At 54.0% G+C, this 14,947-nt stretch overlaps 8 protein-coding genes across 8 annotated transcripts; 5 read left to right on the forward strand and 3 right to left on the reverse strand.

Moving 5' to 3' along the window:
• Positions 1-323: 323 nt before the first annotated feature.
• CLUP02_01577 (DEAD/DEAH box helicase) lies at positions 324-2,780 on the reverse strand (the record flags this gene model as incomplete). The annotated part of the gene is made up of 1 exon (XM_049280616.1): positions 324-2,780. The coding sequence occupies one exon, from the start codon at positions 2,778-2,780 to the stop codon at positions 324-326; it is 2,457 nt and encodes an 818-aa protein (XP_049136573.1).
• Positions 2,781-3,188: 408 nt separating this feature from the next.
• CLUP02_01578 (uncharacterized protein) lies at positions 3,189-4,691 on the forward strand (the record flags this gene model as incomplete). Its single annotated transcript, XM_049280617.1, has 1 exon — positions 3,189-4,691. One exon carries the CDS (start codon positions 3,189-3,191, stop codon positions 4,689-4,691), a length of 1,503 nt encoding a protein of 500 aa, XP_049136574.1.
• A 352-nt stretch (positions 4,692-5,043) lies between these two features.
• Positions 5,044-6,639, forward strand: CLUP02_01579 (uncharacterized protein; the record flags this gene model as incomplete). Its single annotated transcript, XM_049280618.1, has 3 exons — positions 5,044-5,175; positions 5,413-6,551; positions 6,609-6,639. 3 exons carry the CDS (start codon positions 5,044-5,046, stop codon positions 6,637-6,639), a joined length of 1,302 nt encoding a protein of 433 aa, XP_049136575.1.
• Positions 6,640-6,709: 70 nt separating this feature from the next.
• CLUP02_01580 (NAD dependent epimerase/dehydratase) lies at positions 6,710-7,501 on the reverse strand (the record flags this gene model as incomplete). The annotated part of the gene is made up of 1 exon (XM_049280619.1): positions 6,710-7,501. One exon carries the CDS (start codon positions 7,499-7,501, stop codon positions 6,710-6,712), a length of 792 nt encoding a protein of 263 aa, XP_049136576.1.
• A 359-nt stretch (positions 7,502-7,860) lies between these two features.
• Positions 7,861-8,325, forward strand: CLUP02_01581 (uncharacterized protein; the record flags this gene model as incomplete). The annotated part of the gene is made up of 2 exons (XM_049280620.1): positions 7,861-8,194; positions 8,234-8,325. The coding sequence occupies 2 exons, from the start codon at positions 7,861-7,863 to the stop codon at positions 8,323-8,325; spliced, it is 426 nt and encodes a 141-aa protein (XP_049136577.1).
• Positions 8,326-8,356: 31 nt separating this feature from the next.
• On the reverse strand, positions 8,357-9,738 carry CLUP02_01582 (uncharacterized protein; the record flags this gene model as incomplete). Its single annotated transcript, XM_049280621.1, has 2 exons — positions 8,357-9,008; positions 9,605-9,738. The coding sequence occupies 2 exons, from the start codon at positions 9,736-9,738 to the stop codon at positions 8,357-8,359; spliced, it is 786 nt and encodes a 261-aa protein (XP_049136578.1).
• A 1,097-nt stretch (positions 9,739-10,835) lies between these two features.
• CLUP02_01583 (uncharacterized protein) lies at positions 10,836-11,078 on the forward strand (the record flags this gene model as incomplete). Its single annotated transcript, XM_049280622.1, has 1 exon — positions 10,836-11,078. One exon carries the CDS (start codon positions 10,836-10,838, stop codon positions 11,076-11,078), a length of 243 nt encoding a protein of 80 aa, XP_049136579.1.
• A 2,464-nt stretch (positions 11,079-13,542) lies between these two features.
• CLUP02_01584 (uncharacterized protein) lies at positions 13,543-14,400 on the forward strand (the record flags this gene model as incomplete). The annotated part of the gene is made up of 1 exon (XM_049280623.1): positions 13,543-14,400. The coding sequence occupies one exon, from the start codon at positions 13,543-13,545 to the stop codon at positions 14,398-14,400; it is 858 nt and encodes a 285-aa protein (XP_049136580.1).
• Between the last annotated feature and the right edge of the window lie 547 nt (positions 14,401-14,947).

Genomic DNA, 14,947 nt, shown 5'->3' on the forward strand with positions numbered 1-14,947 from the left:
TCGCGGCCCTTCCAGGTGACAGCAGCTCGTAATGGTGTTGGTAGCTTACATGGCAAGGATGAGTTTAAGTGGTGATAGCCCAATCAATAAAGTAATGAACACGATCAAGAAAGCCCCGCCATCTTAGTGGTCTAGTCTTTAGCCTGACAGCTTTGTCTCAGTGTATGTTGGGGCGAGAAGTTGTGCCAAGCTTTCCCAATTGTGAATACACCCGTCATGACCTTTGGTGAGCAGGCCCAAGTGTAAATGACGAAAGGAGATGGATCTTAGGGAACACATGCTCTGAAATGGTATTATTATACGGGACTCCGCTATATCCAACACTATCTTTGCCTCCTGGCTTCACCGGCCTCCTTGCCCAACTTCTCCAACGCCTCCTCATACTTCTGCACTCTCTCCTCCTCGAACCCGCCGCTGTCGGGGTCTCCGATACGCAGACGATCAACCTTCTCCGCGCGACGGATCCCGCTGCTCGGCTTGGCAATTTTACCCCAGAACCAACCACTCTCGCCGTCTTCAACCAGCGTCCAGGCGGCGCCGGCGCGGCCAGCACGCGCGGTACGGCCAACGCGATGGACGTAGCCGGCGGCGCTGGCGGGTAGGTCGTAGTTGATGACGTTGTCGAGGAGGGGAAGATCGATACCGCGGGCGACGAGGTCGGAGGCGACGAGGAGGCGGAGGCGGCGGGCGGCGAAGGCGCGGAGGGCGCGGCGGCGGTCCGAGGTCTTTTGGGTTGAGGTGAGGGTTGCGATGGACGGGGCCAGAGAGGGGTGGAGGAGAGAGATGAGGCGGGAGAGGCGGAGGGCGGATTCGTTTGATTTGGTGAAGATGAGGGCTGTTGTTGTGAAGGGTTTTGTGGAAGATTTGGATGTGGTGGCAGCGGCAGCTGTTGAGCTGGCGTCTGAGGAGCTGTCTGAGTCCGAGTCGGAACCTGAGTCTGAGGAGGAATCGGAGTCTGAGGAATCGTCTGATGAAGATATGGCGTCGTCTTCCGCGGGCGACTCGGAAGCCGTCTTGGACGTGGTCTCGGACATGAGGTGGCCGTCGAGAAGGAGGTCGATGAGGTAGAGCGGCTTGAGGTTAGCGTCGTGTACTCTGATGGCCGACTCCTTGAGCAGAGTGGGCAGGGTATGCTCGGCAATAGATGTCGTGCTGTCGGCTTGTTTGCCTTCCAAGACGATGAGCTGCGGCCTACGGAGTTGTAGCCCACTCAGCAAGCTAAGGTCTCGCGTCAGAGTGGCACTGAGGACGACTTTGCGCACGCCGCTCAGATTTGAGTCGGGGAAGTCGCGAGCGCTGAATTTGTTGGTGCTGAGCTTGGGCATGACGGTATCCAGCCAGCCCTGGAAACTCTGAGCGAGGAGCTTGTCGGCTTCGTCGACAACCATCCAGCGCACATAGTCTAGTGAGAAGCCGGGGGTCAGGTTGATGTGCTCGACGAGCCTTCCGGGGGTGCAGATTAGGACGTCGACCTTGGATGTGTAGTCGACAATGTGATCCGGAAGAGACCCGGCGATCGGCTTAGTTACTGCTGCATCTCCATCTTCTGTTGCGGTGTCTTCAACATCCTTCCATGCCTCCAATTCCCTTTGGTGTGCGACACGATACGCTTCAGGGTCGTACCTCTCCCTCTTTTCGATGAGACTGGCTTGCTCATGCTTCAACTGCTGACTACCAATGGAAATGCCGATGCGCACTCTCTTCTGCTCTCGGCCATCGAATGCGCTGGCGCAAAGCTCAAATACCTCCTGGGCCTGCTTGACCAACTCACGCGTCGGCAAAACGACCAGAGCCCGCAGCCTCGTCACGGCGCCTTGGCTGATGTCGCGCACGATGGGCAAAGCGTATGCCAGGGTCTTACCGGAACCAGTGGCTGCGGCAACGAGGACATCCCCCTGGCGATGCTTGCAAGACGGCAGAAGCAAGGGAAGAGCGGCCGTCTGAACAGCAAAAGCGTCCTTGAACCCCTTTGACTCGAGAATCTGTGCTGCTTTCGGGTTGATACCAATATCTGCAAAGGGTGTCCGTGTGTCGGGAGCTACGCGGATCGGGGCGGCGAGCCATGGTGGCAGCGTCTCGTAAGATGGTTTCGATTTATCGAGGGCGGTCGGTTCGGGTTGTGGAAGGGGCACCAAGTCGTATTCTTCTTCCTTCTCCTCTTCCTCGTCCACGTCCATTTTGTCCGCGGCTTCATTCTTGGCGATTAGTTCTGCTGACTTTTTCAAGTACTTTGTAGCCTTAGCCAGGACGTCCTTGTGTCGTCTGTCGACAGCGTCATCCTCTGCGTCCTCATCCTGTTCGCGGTCCTTCTTCTTCTTTTTCCTATCCTTCTTTTCCTTGGCATCCTCCCCTTCTGGAGCCTCGACCTCAGATCCGCGCTTCTTATTTTGCTTCTTTTCCGACTTGGTGTCTTTTGACTCCGATTTCTCAGACTTTTTTGGTGACGTCTCTTCTTCGTTTAATGCAGCACCAGTTTCCGACTTTCTTGACTTCTTCTTCTTGACGGGGGTATCTACGGCCTCGAGCGGCTCTTCATGTTTGCGCTTCGTCGCCAGGGACAGGACGTCAGGTTCTGTCGGTGCTGCACTCAAAATTGAGGTGCGAGGTTTCTTGGACGGTACGAATCGTGCATACGGAACGGCCGCGGTGGTACCTTCAGTCACGACTGGCTCGCTAGCTGGTATCGCGGATGGTTCTGGAGCTGGGGGAGGAGGCGGCGCCGAAGCTTCGACAGGCGCCTGAGCCTCCTTCTTTTTTGATGGGACGTAACGAGCGTACATGGTGTCAATTGGGCTCTCGCAAACCTTGTAGAGTCGTTGCAGACGTTGCGCAAACCTCTTTCTTTTCGCAGCTAGGCTTGACATACAGATATTGGAGGGGCACCTGTCGCACTGTCCCAAAAAAAAGTTGGATGAACTTCCTTATCGTAATTCTGCCAGGCTCCACCGCTTACCATTTCTTTCTTATCGGACCACCATGCCGCAGCTCCCCCTTAGCTCCAGTCGCGTACCTTCCAGGTGGTTGCGCAAGGTACCTACCTAGCTAAACAAGATCTTGAGGAACACACCTCTCCGTCCTTTTCCATTTGCAACTACATATCTTGTCCCGCGAGTTTACGCTTGACAACCTGCAATGCTCCATCATCGTTCTTCTAGGTGACCACCGCTCGCGCCGAGCATATAGACAACATGGCTCGAACATACAATATCGCTATGGCTAGCGACTTCTTCTTCCCACAGCCAGGAGGAGTCGAAAGTCACATTTACCAGCTATCCACGAAGCTCATCGATCGAGGCCACAAAGTCATTATCATTACCCACGCTTATAAGGGTCGCACCGGTATTCGAAACCTGACAAACGGCCTGCGAGTCTACCACATCCCCTTCCTCGTCGTATTCCGATCGGCTAGTTTCCCAACCGTCTTTTCAGCCTTTCCCATCATTCGCAACATCCTCATTCGAGAACAGATCGAAATCGTCCACGGCCATGCGAGTTTGAGCACCTTTTGCCATGAAGCTATTCTGCATGCGAGGACCATGGGTCTCCGGACCGTCTTTACGGACCATTCGCTTTTTGGATTCGCCGATGCTAGCAGTATCTTGACAAACAAGATTCTCAAGTTTTCCCTGAGTGACGTGGACCACGTTATTTGTGTCAGCCATACCTGGTACGTCGCGCCGCGCCCTAGCCCTCGGACAGGCATAACTGACTGGAATTGTAGCAAGGAAAATACCGTCCTCCGAGCATCTCTAGATCCCCTCATGGTTTCAGTCATACCTAACGCCGTCGTGTCTGAGAACTTCCGTCCACTCGATTATCCCCCAACCGACGCCAATAATGCATTTGGCCAAAATCCACCTCCCGCACATCACCTGGGACCGAACGATGTAGTCACAATCGTCGTGATATCTCGTCTCTTCTATAACAAGGGAACGGATCTCCTAACGGCTGCGATCCCTCGCATCCTCGAGAACCACCCGAACACAAGGTTCATCATTGCAGGCTCAGGACCCAAGGCCATTGACCTCGAACAAATGATTGAACAAAACGTCTTACAAGATCGGGTAGAAATGCTGGGACCTATCAGGCATGAAGAAGTACGCGACGTCATGGTTCGGGGCCATATTTACCTCCATCCTAGTTTGACGGAAGCCTTTGGTACTGTGATTGTAGAAGCAGCCAGTTGCGGGCTGTACGTGGTATGCACTCAGGTTGGTGGTATTCCTGAGGTGCTCCCGTCGCACATGACTGTCTTCGCCAAGCCAGAAGAAGACGACCTGGTTGCTGCGACGGGGAGGGCTATTGCTGCACTACGAGCAAACAAGATTCGAACGGAACGTTTCCATGAGCAAGTCCAGAAGATGTACTCATGGACAAATGTTGCTGAACGCACCGAGCGCGTGTACCAGGGAATCACGGGCGAGCTCAGCGAAGCCGAATTCTATGGCTATGACGCTGCCAATTCCTCGACATTCGGCAATAGTAGAGTGCGGTCTTTCGCCCTCATCGACCGACTCAAGCGATACTACGGCTGTGGTATCTGGGCTGGCAAGCTCTTTTGCCTCTGTGTCATTGTTGACTACTTGCTATACCTGTTCTTGGAACTGTGGTTCCCGCGAGAGGAAATCGACATTTGCCCCGAATGGCCGCGTAAAGTTCCTCAAGATGCGGAAGACTCTAAGGAAGACTGAGCGTGGTCTCATTATTTGACTCGCACAACTAACCGGACTGCTCCGGGGCAGATTGTTCGGCTGTTCAATAACCAAGAGACGCAAGATCTGGGTTAATGTTCGAATCAAATTGTATAATTCCAGGCATAAGAGCAGCGACGCTGCTGACCAGTGGTTATCGGCGTGGACCGGCGATGGCCGGCGGAAATCAACGGACATTGAAAACTGGTTCAGATTCTCCGCACTCCACGCTACCCCGAGTCAGCCCATCGAGTCTTCCAGATCTGCAACCAAATACTTTCAACGGGAGAGATCCTCCAATGGTAGCAGCCTGAAAGGAAATCAGCATGGAGTAGGGGTCTCGGTGCGCCGGATGGGCCTCCGTAGACACGACCCGGAGAGCCCCGATGAAAGGACGGGATTGGTTGGCATTCACGATGTGCTCAACACCATAGCGCAGGAACCATCTTTAACGGTCTGGGTCGGCAGTGAGCTGCCTGTTCCGGTCAGGCGCCCGGGTGGGCCATGCGACCATTTGAGCCATCTGAACCCCCCACCACGCGCGCATCTCGACCATCTCACATGCATAGCGACACAAGACAAAACCCAGCGATTTCCGCTCCTCGTTTGCGAATTCTGGCCGCAGTCATCAGCGATACATATTGTTTGCTTATTATATCCCAGCCACAGTCGGCTTCTCAAATCATCAACGAAGCGATTCCCAAGTTTTCAACTTCACAAGACCCCGCGCATCCACTTGCCCGCGATGGCCGCCGCACAGGACCTCCCCATGGATCTCCCCATAATCGATCTCGACGTCTTTCTCAACGAGCCCCGCGACTCCGCTGCAGTCCGCGATGAGTGCCAAAAGGCCGCGACTGCCCTCATCACCTATGGCGCGCTCGTGCTGCACGACTCCCGAGTCGCCGAATCAGACAACACTACTTTCCTCGACTTGCTTGAGGACTACTTTGCCCAGCCGACTGAAGAGCTCAAGAAGGATGAGCGTCCGGAGCTAAGCTACCAAATCGGTGTCACTCTTGAGGATACAGAAAAGCCCAAATGTGCAGTAGACGAGCCCTGCCTGAAGGTCATCGAGCGCCTGGCGGAAACCGAGCGCCCTCTCGATATCACAGCACACGACCCCGACCCAAAGTGTCGTTTCTTCTGGCGCATGGCCGAGAACCCCCCGTACGAGACCGAGTTCCCCGGGCTCAACGCCCCCAATGTCGTCCCCGAAGCTCCGCACATCCGTGAGCGTTGGCCTCCTGCCATGGACAAGTGGGGAACCTCAATGAAGCAAGCCGTTACGGGCCTGGCAGAGATGGCGGCGGTCGGTTTGGGTCTCCCTGCCGATGCTTTCAGCTCTGCTGGCAAGTACGGGCCTCACCTTCTCGCACCAACGGCTTCTGACTTGGTCAAATACGGCAAGCAGGACACCATTCTCGCCGGTTTCCACACAGACCTGAACTTCCTGACCATTCACGGGCGTTCTCGGTATCCAGGCCTGCACATCTGGGCGCGCAACACGGGAAAGAAGATTGCCGTCAAGATTCCTGAGGGCAACTACTTGCTCGTCCAAGCCGGAAAGCAGTTGGAGCACTTGACGGGCGGGCTCATCAAGGCAGGCTTCCACGAGGTCGTGGTGAATGAAAAGACACTGGCCGTGATCGAGCGCCGCAAAGCCGAGCTCCCCGATCGCCCGCTCGTCCGCATCTCGTCCACGTTCTTCTGGCACTTGTCATCGGACCACGATCTCACTCCTATCCCTCAGCTGTCGGAGCAGGCACAAAAGGTTAGGGCTGAGCAATTCAACCTGGGCAGGGACGAGGGCGAGGAGGTTACGTATGCGCCCATGAAGGTGGGACAGCAGGTGCAAGAGTAAGTCATCTGATCTCTTGGATGCGTTTTCTGACTGATGCTAACAAATCGTAACAGGGAGCTCAAGCACATTGCTCTGATGACATGACGAGAAACGAGATTCGCTGTATTATGATAGTACTATTAATGACAAAATTCCCAAAGCGTGGTATGGATTTTTAAGCCTTGTAGAATTCCTCGCCCACAGCGACGTCCACGTTTTCCTTTGCAACTCTGTCGACGGCTGTCTTTGGGTCTTCGTCGCCATCCAGCAAGTCTACCCACGATGTCGTGAAGCTGTCATTCTCCGCAATAAGCGCGGCGACCTCGGCGACGGTCTGTCGGCTGGAGGTGCCCTTCGCCTCCTTTGTCTTTCCAAACTCAATCTTGCCGGCCGGTTCCTCGGTCAGCAGACCGGGTCTCAGACTAATACCAGCAAAGCCATCTGTCCTCTTTCTCGATTCTTGCCAGAGGGCCTCATCGGCGGCGATCTTGGCGAGAGAGTAGTTGTAGAGTTTCTTGTTGCCGTCGAGTGCGTCTTGCCAGGCTTTATCGGACCACCAGGTGGGTTTCGTCTTGCGGGAGCTCAGGTAGGAGACGAGGATGAATTTCTTGATGGACGGGGTGGCGACGGCGGCGTTGATGAAGTGGATGGCGGCGTCGCGGTCGATTGTGAAGGTGCGAGAGGGGTCGCCTTTGCCGCCTGCGCCGGCGGACCAGAAGATTGTGTCTGGTTTGACTTCGTCCAGGATTGCTTGGGCTTTTTGTTGGGAGGTTACGTCTTCGATGCTGCGGACGAGGACGTTGAGTTTGCCGCTGCCCGAAGACGAGGGAGCGAGCTTTTCGATGGCGGGGACTTGGTCTTGAGTGCGGATTATGGAGGTCACGGTCCAGGACTTTTTGAGGAGGATTGGGGTCAGGTGCTGGGAGACTTTGCCGTGGCCGCCGAGGATGAGGACGTGTTTGCTCATGTTGGGCTGTTTTTTGTAACTGTTGAATTATCTAGAGAATGCGTAGGATTGTGTGTCTGGCAAGATACGTCGTGATGTCTTGCAGTGTGATGTGATATAATGCCAATTCAGAGGTATAAAGGCCCGTGTGAAGGAGAGGCAGACAGTCGATTCAAATAGTATTCACATTAGGTGTACGGAAGACGAGACCGCGGGGCTTTGAAATCAACCTGGAGGGCTTCCCCGCTCGGCCCCATCAAAAGCACGGCGTTAAGGGCCGTGGATGACTTGATTCGGATGCGGGCGGACTGGCCGAGGTGGATCTCTACTTGATTGTACGTATATCCGTACCTTACCTTACCTTTCATGGGAATGGATACATGTTTTGTTGCGGAAAGAAGGACCCCGCGGATGAGCATTTTCGGGGACGGTGTCACGTCACCGGGGCGTCAGTGACGTACGTCCCGCGAGTTTATTTGCTTCGCTTTGGCAGCTGTTCCCCACCGGATTGGCTAAAAGCCGATAACGAGCTTTCTTTGGGAAAGCACTCAATTGAGTTTGTGGTGCTTGCCCCCGAGTCAGAATCCATGGCTTTCGGCGTTAGTTACTCAGCAACTTGGACGTCAGTCTTGGCCAACATGTCGTGCCCCTCCTTGACGCCTTCTCAGGTCGGCTCTCTACTCATGTTCGACTCTCACCATGATAACGCGCTTGGTTCAATTCTACGCAAGATACTTTGACTTATGCTTCAAGCGTCTAGCAGATCAAAGTCGCCCGGAAACCTGAGCGCAGCAAGATCGAATCTCTCCGCCTCGAGATCCGTCAGGCTCGACTGGGAGAAGTGAGGCGTCATGGGCTGAATCATGTGATTTTTGTCTAGGAGGAGAAAGGCTTTCCTGATGGACATGATGACGGGAAGGTTTTCTCGAGGAGGAGGCCTATGGAGAAGATGATGGTAGTGAGGTAGGATGCCCATGCTTCTCTCGGCCGGCTTGCTGGGTTGCGGAAGTCGTCGAGGCGGAGGAAGGGGTAGCGGCAGTGGACTTTGGTCTCGTCGAAGAGGGAGGTTTCTGTTGCGGTGTCGAGGGGGATCTCCTGGTCGGGTCTACGTGCGGTGTTGCCGCCATCGTGGACTGCTGGATTAGGTAGTGTTTGCGGTGGTGGGTTGTCTTCCTCTGAGCGAGCAAAGGTAGCCAAGAGGCCGGTGGCGGGCGAGCTCCTTGAGAGAGAAGCTTCTAGTCCAATTCCCGGCCCTGATGCGAATGAGACTCTGCGTCGGTGGTGATAGTATTTGCCTGCGTGGTGATGTGTATGAGACGCTTCATGCGCGCGAGGCAACGATGATGGTAGCGACGGCTCTTGCGCATAGCTGTGTTGGACATGATTGTTCCGATTATCGACGACCACCTGAAGACGAGCGTCGGTCTCTTCGAGACGCGATATGCGCTCCTCCAACAACGCGATGTCACCCAGCCTTGCTAGGGGTGTGTGCGTCGCGGGATGGTGAAGAAGATGATGATCTGAACTCCTAGAAGGGGAGGGGATACCGCAGCATCAGTATAACATTACAAGTTTGGACCAGGAGGGTTGTGAGCAGATCCAGATCGGCGAAGAGAGAGAGATCAACCGTCGCAAACTACTGTCTATGAACCAGCCAACAACGTGAAACTAGATGTTTCCTCCTTCGCAACTGGGGAAGAGCAGGGGAGGAGGAGAGAAACTTTACAGCGGAGGGAACCCGGGGCCCGGGGGCCGGGTTTGATAGGACGACGGGAGCACCGCCTCGTTGCATCGCTCTCCCGACCTGGCGCAGTTGGCGCAGGGTCTCTGATCATCGCATTTTTGCTGGTCGAGGGGGAAAAAAAACAAAGATTGTCAGCCCCTTCCCCTTTTTGCACTTGTCCAGGTTTCCTCTTCTTTTGGGAATGGTGGGGTTTGAAGTTGTGATGATCTTGGTCAAAGGGTCAACCCAACTTGGGCAAGGAGTGGTTGTTTCAAAATTGGTGACAGTGCTGCTTTAGGGTACCAGAGAATGGATGTCTCTGGCTCTTACACACAGTGAAGTGAAAGCTCAGAAGGAAAAGGGTAAAAAGAAAGAAGGAGAAATAAGAATAAAATAGCAACGTATCTTTCGCCGATGACACTTGTGAACAAGCCTGCGTCTTTCTCCGCTTGGCCGGTGGTTCGCCGCAGTCTTCGGTCGCGGGTACGGTGATTGTGGGGTTGAACGGGGAGTCGGCGGGGGCCGGTGGCGTCATGGCCGCCGGGGGTGGCCTTTCTTTGATGGGCGTTTCTTGTTTCCTCTTTCCGTAGTGCTGTTCATTCTATTTACGGGGGAGCTGAAGAGTTCAGTTGTTTCGAGTTTAGGAGATGATGGCATTCTACATTTTCAAGTCTCTATGTTGCCACAGGCGGCAGTTTGAGTGACGACGGAAAGATGGATGATTGCCGCCCAACTGAGGCTGGCCGAGGAGATGGTGCGACTGATAAGCATATCCGTATCCTTACGTGGTAATCAACTCGGCATCCTCTCAGTCAGCTAGCTTTCGGGAGATAGAGCTGTGGGACTATGGAGTCGTGGGTCTCCTTCCCGTCTTCTTCTGATCGGGAGTTGCGGAGTGATGGGATTCAGTTGATTAACTCCGTGTAAGTCAAGTTGATGGGGAACGAAGAAGGGCGAGATAAACAGATCTCCAGCACTGTACCGAAGCATCTGAAAGGTATCGCGAGCCAGTGAACCATGGCACCAACCGGACCTTGGCTTACTACAGGAATTAATTGTTATTCCTTGAAAGTGTTCCTTGAAGGGGTACACACGGGTCACTTTTGGTGTTTCTCGCCTTGCTCCGCCACCGCACAGCTCGAGATTTTTGTTTGGTGTTTTCAATGGCATCATCAAACAAAGTCGCAATTTTCGCAAAGCTCGCTTGATTTTGACATGATTAACGAAGACCCAAAATGCTCTGCCTTTCGGTTCGACATTATTTGCAGCGTTAAAGTGTGAAGTAGCATTTACACAGATACCGACACGATAAAACGTGGAGCGGGTTCGGATTCGTACGTCGTTTGTTTCCCAACCCGCGCCGCTTTGACGTTGTCCTCTCGCGGCATCAACTAACTGCAGGGGAACACACCTGCAGTCCTGCACATGAAAAACCCGAATACGTTCGAAACGTCAAAAAGCAAAGACGAACCATAAAGCAGGCTCCTGGGCCTCGGCATATCCTTTTCTTGATTTTCCAGATGTTGAGAAAAAAAAAAGTTGGTCGAGACTCGCGATGATGTCGGCGCCATGCTAGAATAGGCATTCTTACCGCGTTATGCTCTAGATATTCCACGTAGCTTCTTCACGTGGATGGTACCGAGGAAGTGCGAGGCTACCAAGAAGAGACGATCGACGGTGCAACCTTCGATCACTATAGTCGCACTATTACCGTTCAGTATATCTCTGACATTGGCGTCCCATCCACCGAGTGAGAGTCTAGGAGAGTGCACCACCAGAAGATGGGACGGAGTGCTACCACATGACGTGTCTGCCCTCCTCCTGGGCGGGATGGGCGTGATCAAGGAAAGGAGAGGAATTTTCGACTTTGACTAGCGGAATGAGCCCGACCTCGGATCCGGGTCGCCCACCGCCCGAACGAGAGGCCATGCCTTGGGTGTCGTAAGATTCTCGGTGGGCGACCGAAAGGTGCCTTGCCTTTTTTTCTTCTTTCTCCTACCTTGCACACCCCCGGCGCGGGATTGTTTTGACAGCTGCGTTTTAGAAAGTCTTGACTGCCGAAGGGGGTAGGGGAGACGACGGGCCTCTTTCTCTATGCAGAATCAAGCTGCACCAGGGGAGCGTGCCGAGTCAACCGAACGCGTCGGGGGAGGCTGAAGATAACCCTGTTTCTTTTTTGTCGCCTGGTAGGGCATAATAAGGATGTGGAGATTTCTATGGATAGCAACAGAGTATTCCGTAGCAAGAGTCTTGCCTGATTGCCAGTGCAGCCTGCAGAAAGAAGAAAGAAAACTTCCGTGGCCGGTTACCGAACGGAGATCGTGCAAAGCGTGCAAAGCCCTGAACCTCCCCCCCTGTCTACGGTCTCCCTGATTGCCCGCGCTTGACGGCGTGTCGGTGTAAGAGATGGCTGGATTGGGGTTGAGGAGGTGACCAGTCTGGCAGTCCTGCCGAGGGGGAAAAGTGTACGATCGCCGGGGTGGTAACGGAGTACAGACGAGTCGGTATGGGTTGCGACGCGGGGATCATGCAAGTTTCCGGAGTTTGCCTGTTGGCGAGTTTGACAGGTGACGCCGTGTACGGGGGTGTTCCGACGTCAGGTCGGGCAGCGGTGGGTGATGCGAAGAGCAGATGAGGACGAGGAGGCTCTTCCTCTCCCCCCCGGTTGTCGTCAGGGATTATTAACGTTAGTTACTTAGTCCGGTTTCTGGTGGCTTCTTTGGGGGAATGAGAGACAATACGGATAACCCTGATTACCTTATTGAGAACGGATATGTTCGATAGACTCTTTTGCGTTGCAATGTTCGGATTTGAATGCGACGCCAGTAGTTTAGTTGGGGCTCTCCACTTGGGGCCAAGACACAATTGGGGGCCCTCTAAGCTCCCGATCGAACTGTTCCATTGTCTAGAGACGTGCAGTGGACCGAGAGACTGAGAGCCTCAAGACACAGAGAGAAAGGGCTGATGGAACTTTGAAAGAGACATTGGCGGGTCGTGAGGGATGAACCTGGAGAGGGGGTGGTTTGGCGGCCGGAAGGGCGAGAGAAAAGGTGGGACGAAGGAAGGATTGGGGGTTTCATTGGTCTGAAGAAGATCAACTCAAACACTCCACGTCTGGAACGGGCTGGCAGCAACCCTGCCAACATGCAAGCATTGGGGCTTCAGTCTTTAGATCCCTGGGACTTTGCGGGAGGGGGGAGGGAATAAGAGTGAGACTAAGACGTGACTAACGAAGGCCACATTATTCCGTGCCCCTCTTGGGCTCTTGGGGGCTACTTGTTCCCACTATGCAGTAGTTGTCTTGCGGGACGGGACTTGACACGCTTACTGTCAGTTAAGAAGCAAGTACTGCGTACGTAGACATATTGAGTCTAGTGCTGCAGAAGACTGTGCATCGGAGCCGCGCTTTGAGCCTCCAACTGGCGTGCAGGGATCAATATCAATACCATTGTGAGACGGTTGCGACCCCTAGAGATCCCTGGTACATTCATCTTCCTCATCGAGACATTGACACACGCTCATACGCACAGAGGAAGAGAGGAAGAGTGAGTGTGAGTTGCTCCCTCTCTCACTGTCCCGACTCTGCGTCACGTCAGCCAAAACTCTCACAGTAAGGTTTCTCGGATGATGGGGGGGAGGGGTGTTCAAACCGTCAGAGAATTTGATGTGAACGACTGTCGACGGACCGAGGGAGAGACGAGGAATGGATGGGGTACCTAAACAATGTACATACATGGCACCATGTCATGTACTTTCTGTCAATATACGCTGAAGAGTGTAAGAGGGAGGGGGTACGTGGCCACCGGCACATCTTTGTTTAAAGATTCCTGTCCCCCCCCCAGCCCTCTTTTTCTGGGACGGCAAGTGCCTTGGTCTCTTTTTTATTTATTTTGGGACTGACATTGTATGATGTTTATTGAGTGTTTAATTTGTCTTGTTTGAACTGGCCTTGACGTTGACAGCTTCCGAGGCTTGGCACGAAAAATCAAGAAGACGAACAAGAGGAATAGAGAGAGGGCGATCGTTGAGCCGCTGGATCGACTTACATCGGAAAATACCACCCACCTCACGCCGTCACCTGACACTACCTGGTCGTCATTGGGACATTGAACCTGCTTTGGAGATCAGCATTTCATCATACCTCACCACACTCGAGTTGGTTACGAGGTTATTCGGAGGAATTCCCCCACCACCAAAAGGCCCCGAACTCATACTGAACATAATCTACTACGACGCAACGAACATATTCAAACGGCCTTTACGTACCAAAACATATACCACAAAGCACGAATAGCGATAATCATTTACTCTCACGACTCAACCAACTCACTTCTTCATCATGGCCGACAACCAACCTGACGCCAAAACGCCTCCCACGAGTCTGGGAGGGCAAACGGGGGTGGGAACAGGAACCCCAAACACACTGAGCGAAGCAACGAGGGCACAAACAACACCAACACCCTCAATAAAAGCGACGCCATCATCATCATTGCCTGCTAGAGCCTCATCCTCATCATCATCGGCACCAATAAGGCAGAACACACCAACGCTCTCACAGACGTCTTCACAAACACCAACACCATCACCACCGCCGCCGCCGCCGCCTCCACCACCACCACCATCAAGTTCCGCCCGCCCTCTCACAACCTTCATCATCTCAACCACCACAAACGCAACATCAACACCCACACCATCCCTCTCCGACCCGCCACCGCTCCCCTCACCAACATCCATCCCCGGGGTGATACCCATCTCAACACCAGGCGTCGGCGACCAAATCCCCACGCCAACACCATCCTTCATCCCACCGCCTCCAGCCCCCGTGATACCAGAGACCACGCCCCTCAGCCTCGTTCCGACCCCGACGCCGACTCCCACGCCAAGCGGCAACGCCAACAGCGGAAGCGGCGGCATCGCCTCGCCCAGTCAGGCCGAGACCTCGGGCGGCAGCAACGTGAAGCTGATGCCGGCGCTGCCCATCGCGTTGGGCTCCGTGGGCGGGGTTTTGATCTTCGGGTTGGTGATTGGGATGCTGTACCGTAAGGGCAGGTGGCCGTTCCGCAGCAAGAGGAACTTTGCGCAGATTGACGAGTTGGAGGTGGAGAGGCAGCAGGAGCTTGAGAGGCAGAATAAGATGAAGTGGGATCCGAGGGTGACGAGGACGTACAGGACGCAGGATGCGGGTGTCAACTTTTGATGACGGAGATAGCATAGCAGTAAATCACAGCTATAGACGGTTGGAACGTCTTCATTCACATCACTGGTTTATTCCATTATTTATGGTGGCTTTTTGTGTGCTTGTAGAGTTGCTTAAGCCCGGTGTCTCTCTCAACTCATCACATAAGTAGAGACATGGTGCTGTGTTGAGTAATTTCACAGTTCAGTGTCAGCCGCTCATCGCTGTAGCTCAATTCTGAGCAATCAACTGAAATGCCCTCATAAATCATCTCTACGACGAAACTACTGAATGAACAGAGTACTGAAAAGCTCTCGCCGAGTCGGCGCCGCTCTACATGGAGCACGAACCAGGTACATGCAAACACAGGCTGCCCGCGGAAAGGGCTGTCCACGAATCATCCCAACCTTTCTCAAACCGCTCGCAACGCGGCCGTTCCTCCCGGTCTGTGTTCTGTCCCTCCCTCTCGGTAAGTCAGTGGCAGAGTGGGTGGTGTTGGCTCTTGCGTGAGTTCACCTCACCCTCTCAAATGGAAAGGGTCTCTTTTCCACTTCGTGTGGTAAAGTTT

This window comes from Colletotrichum lupini, chromosome 1, assembly GCF_023278565.1.
Source record: "Colletotrichum lupini chromosome 1, complete sequence".
Lineage (NCBI taxonomy): Eukaryota > Fungi > Ascomycota > Sordariomycetes > Glomerellales > Glomerellaceae > Colletotrichum > Colletotrichum lupini.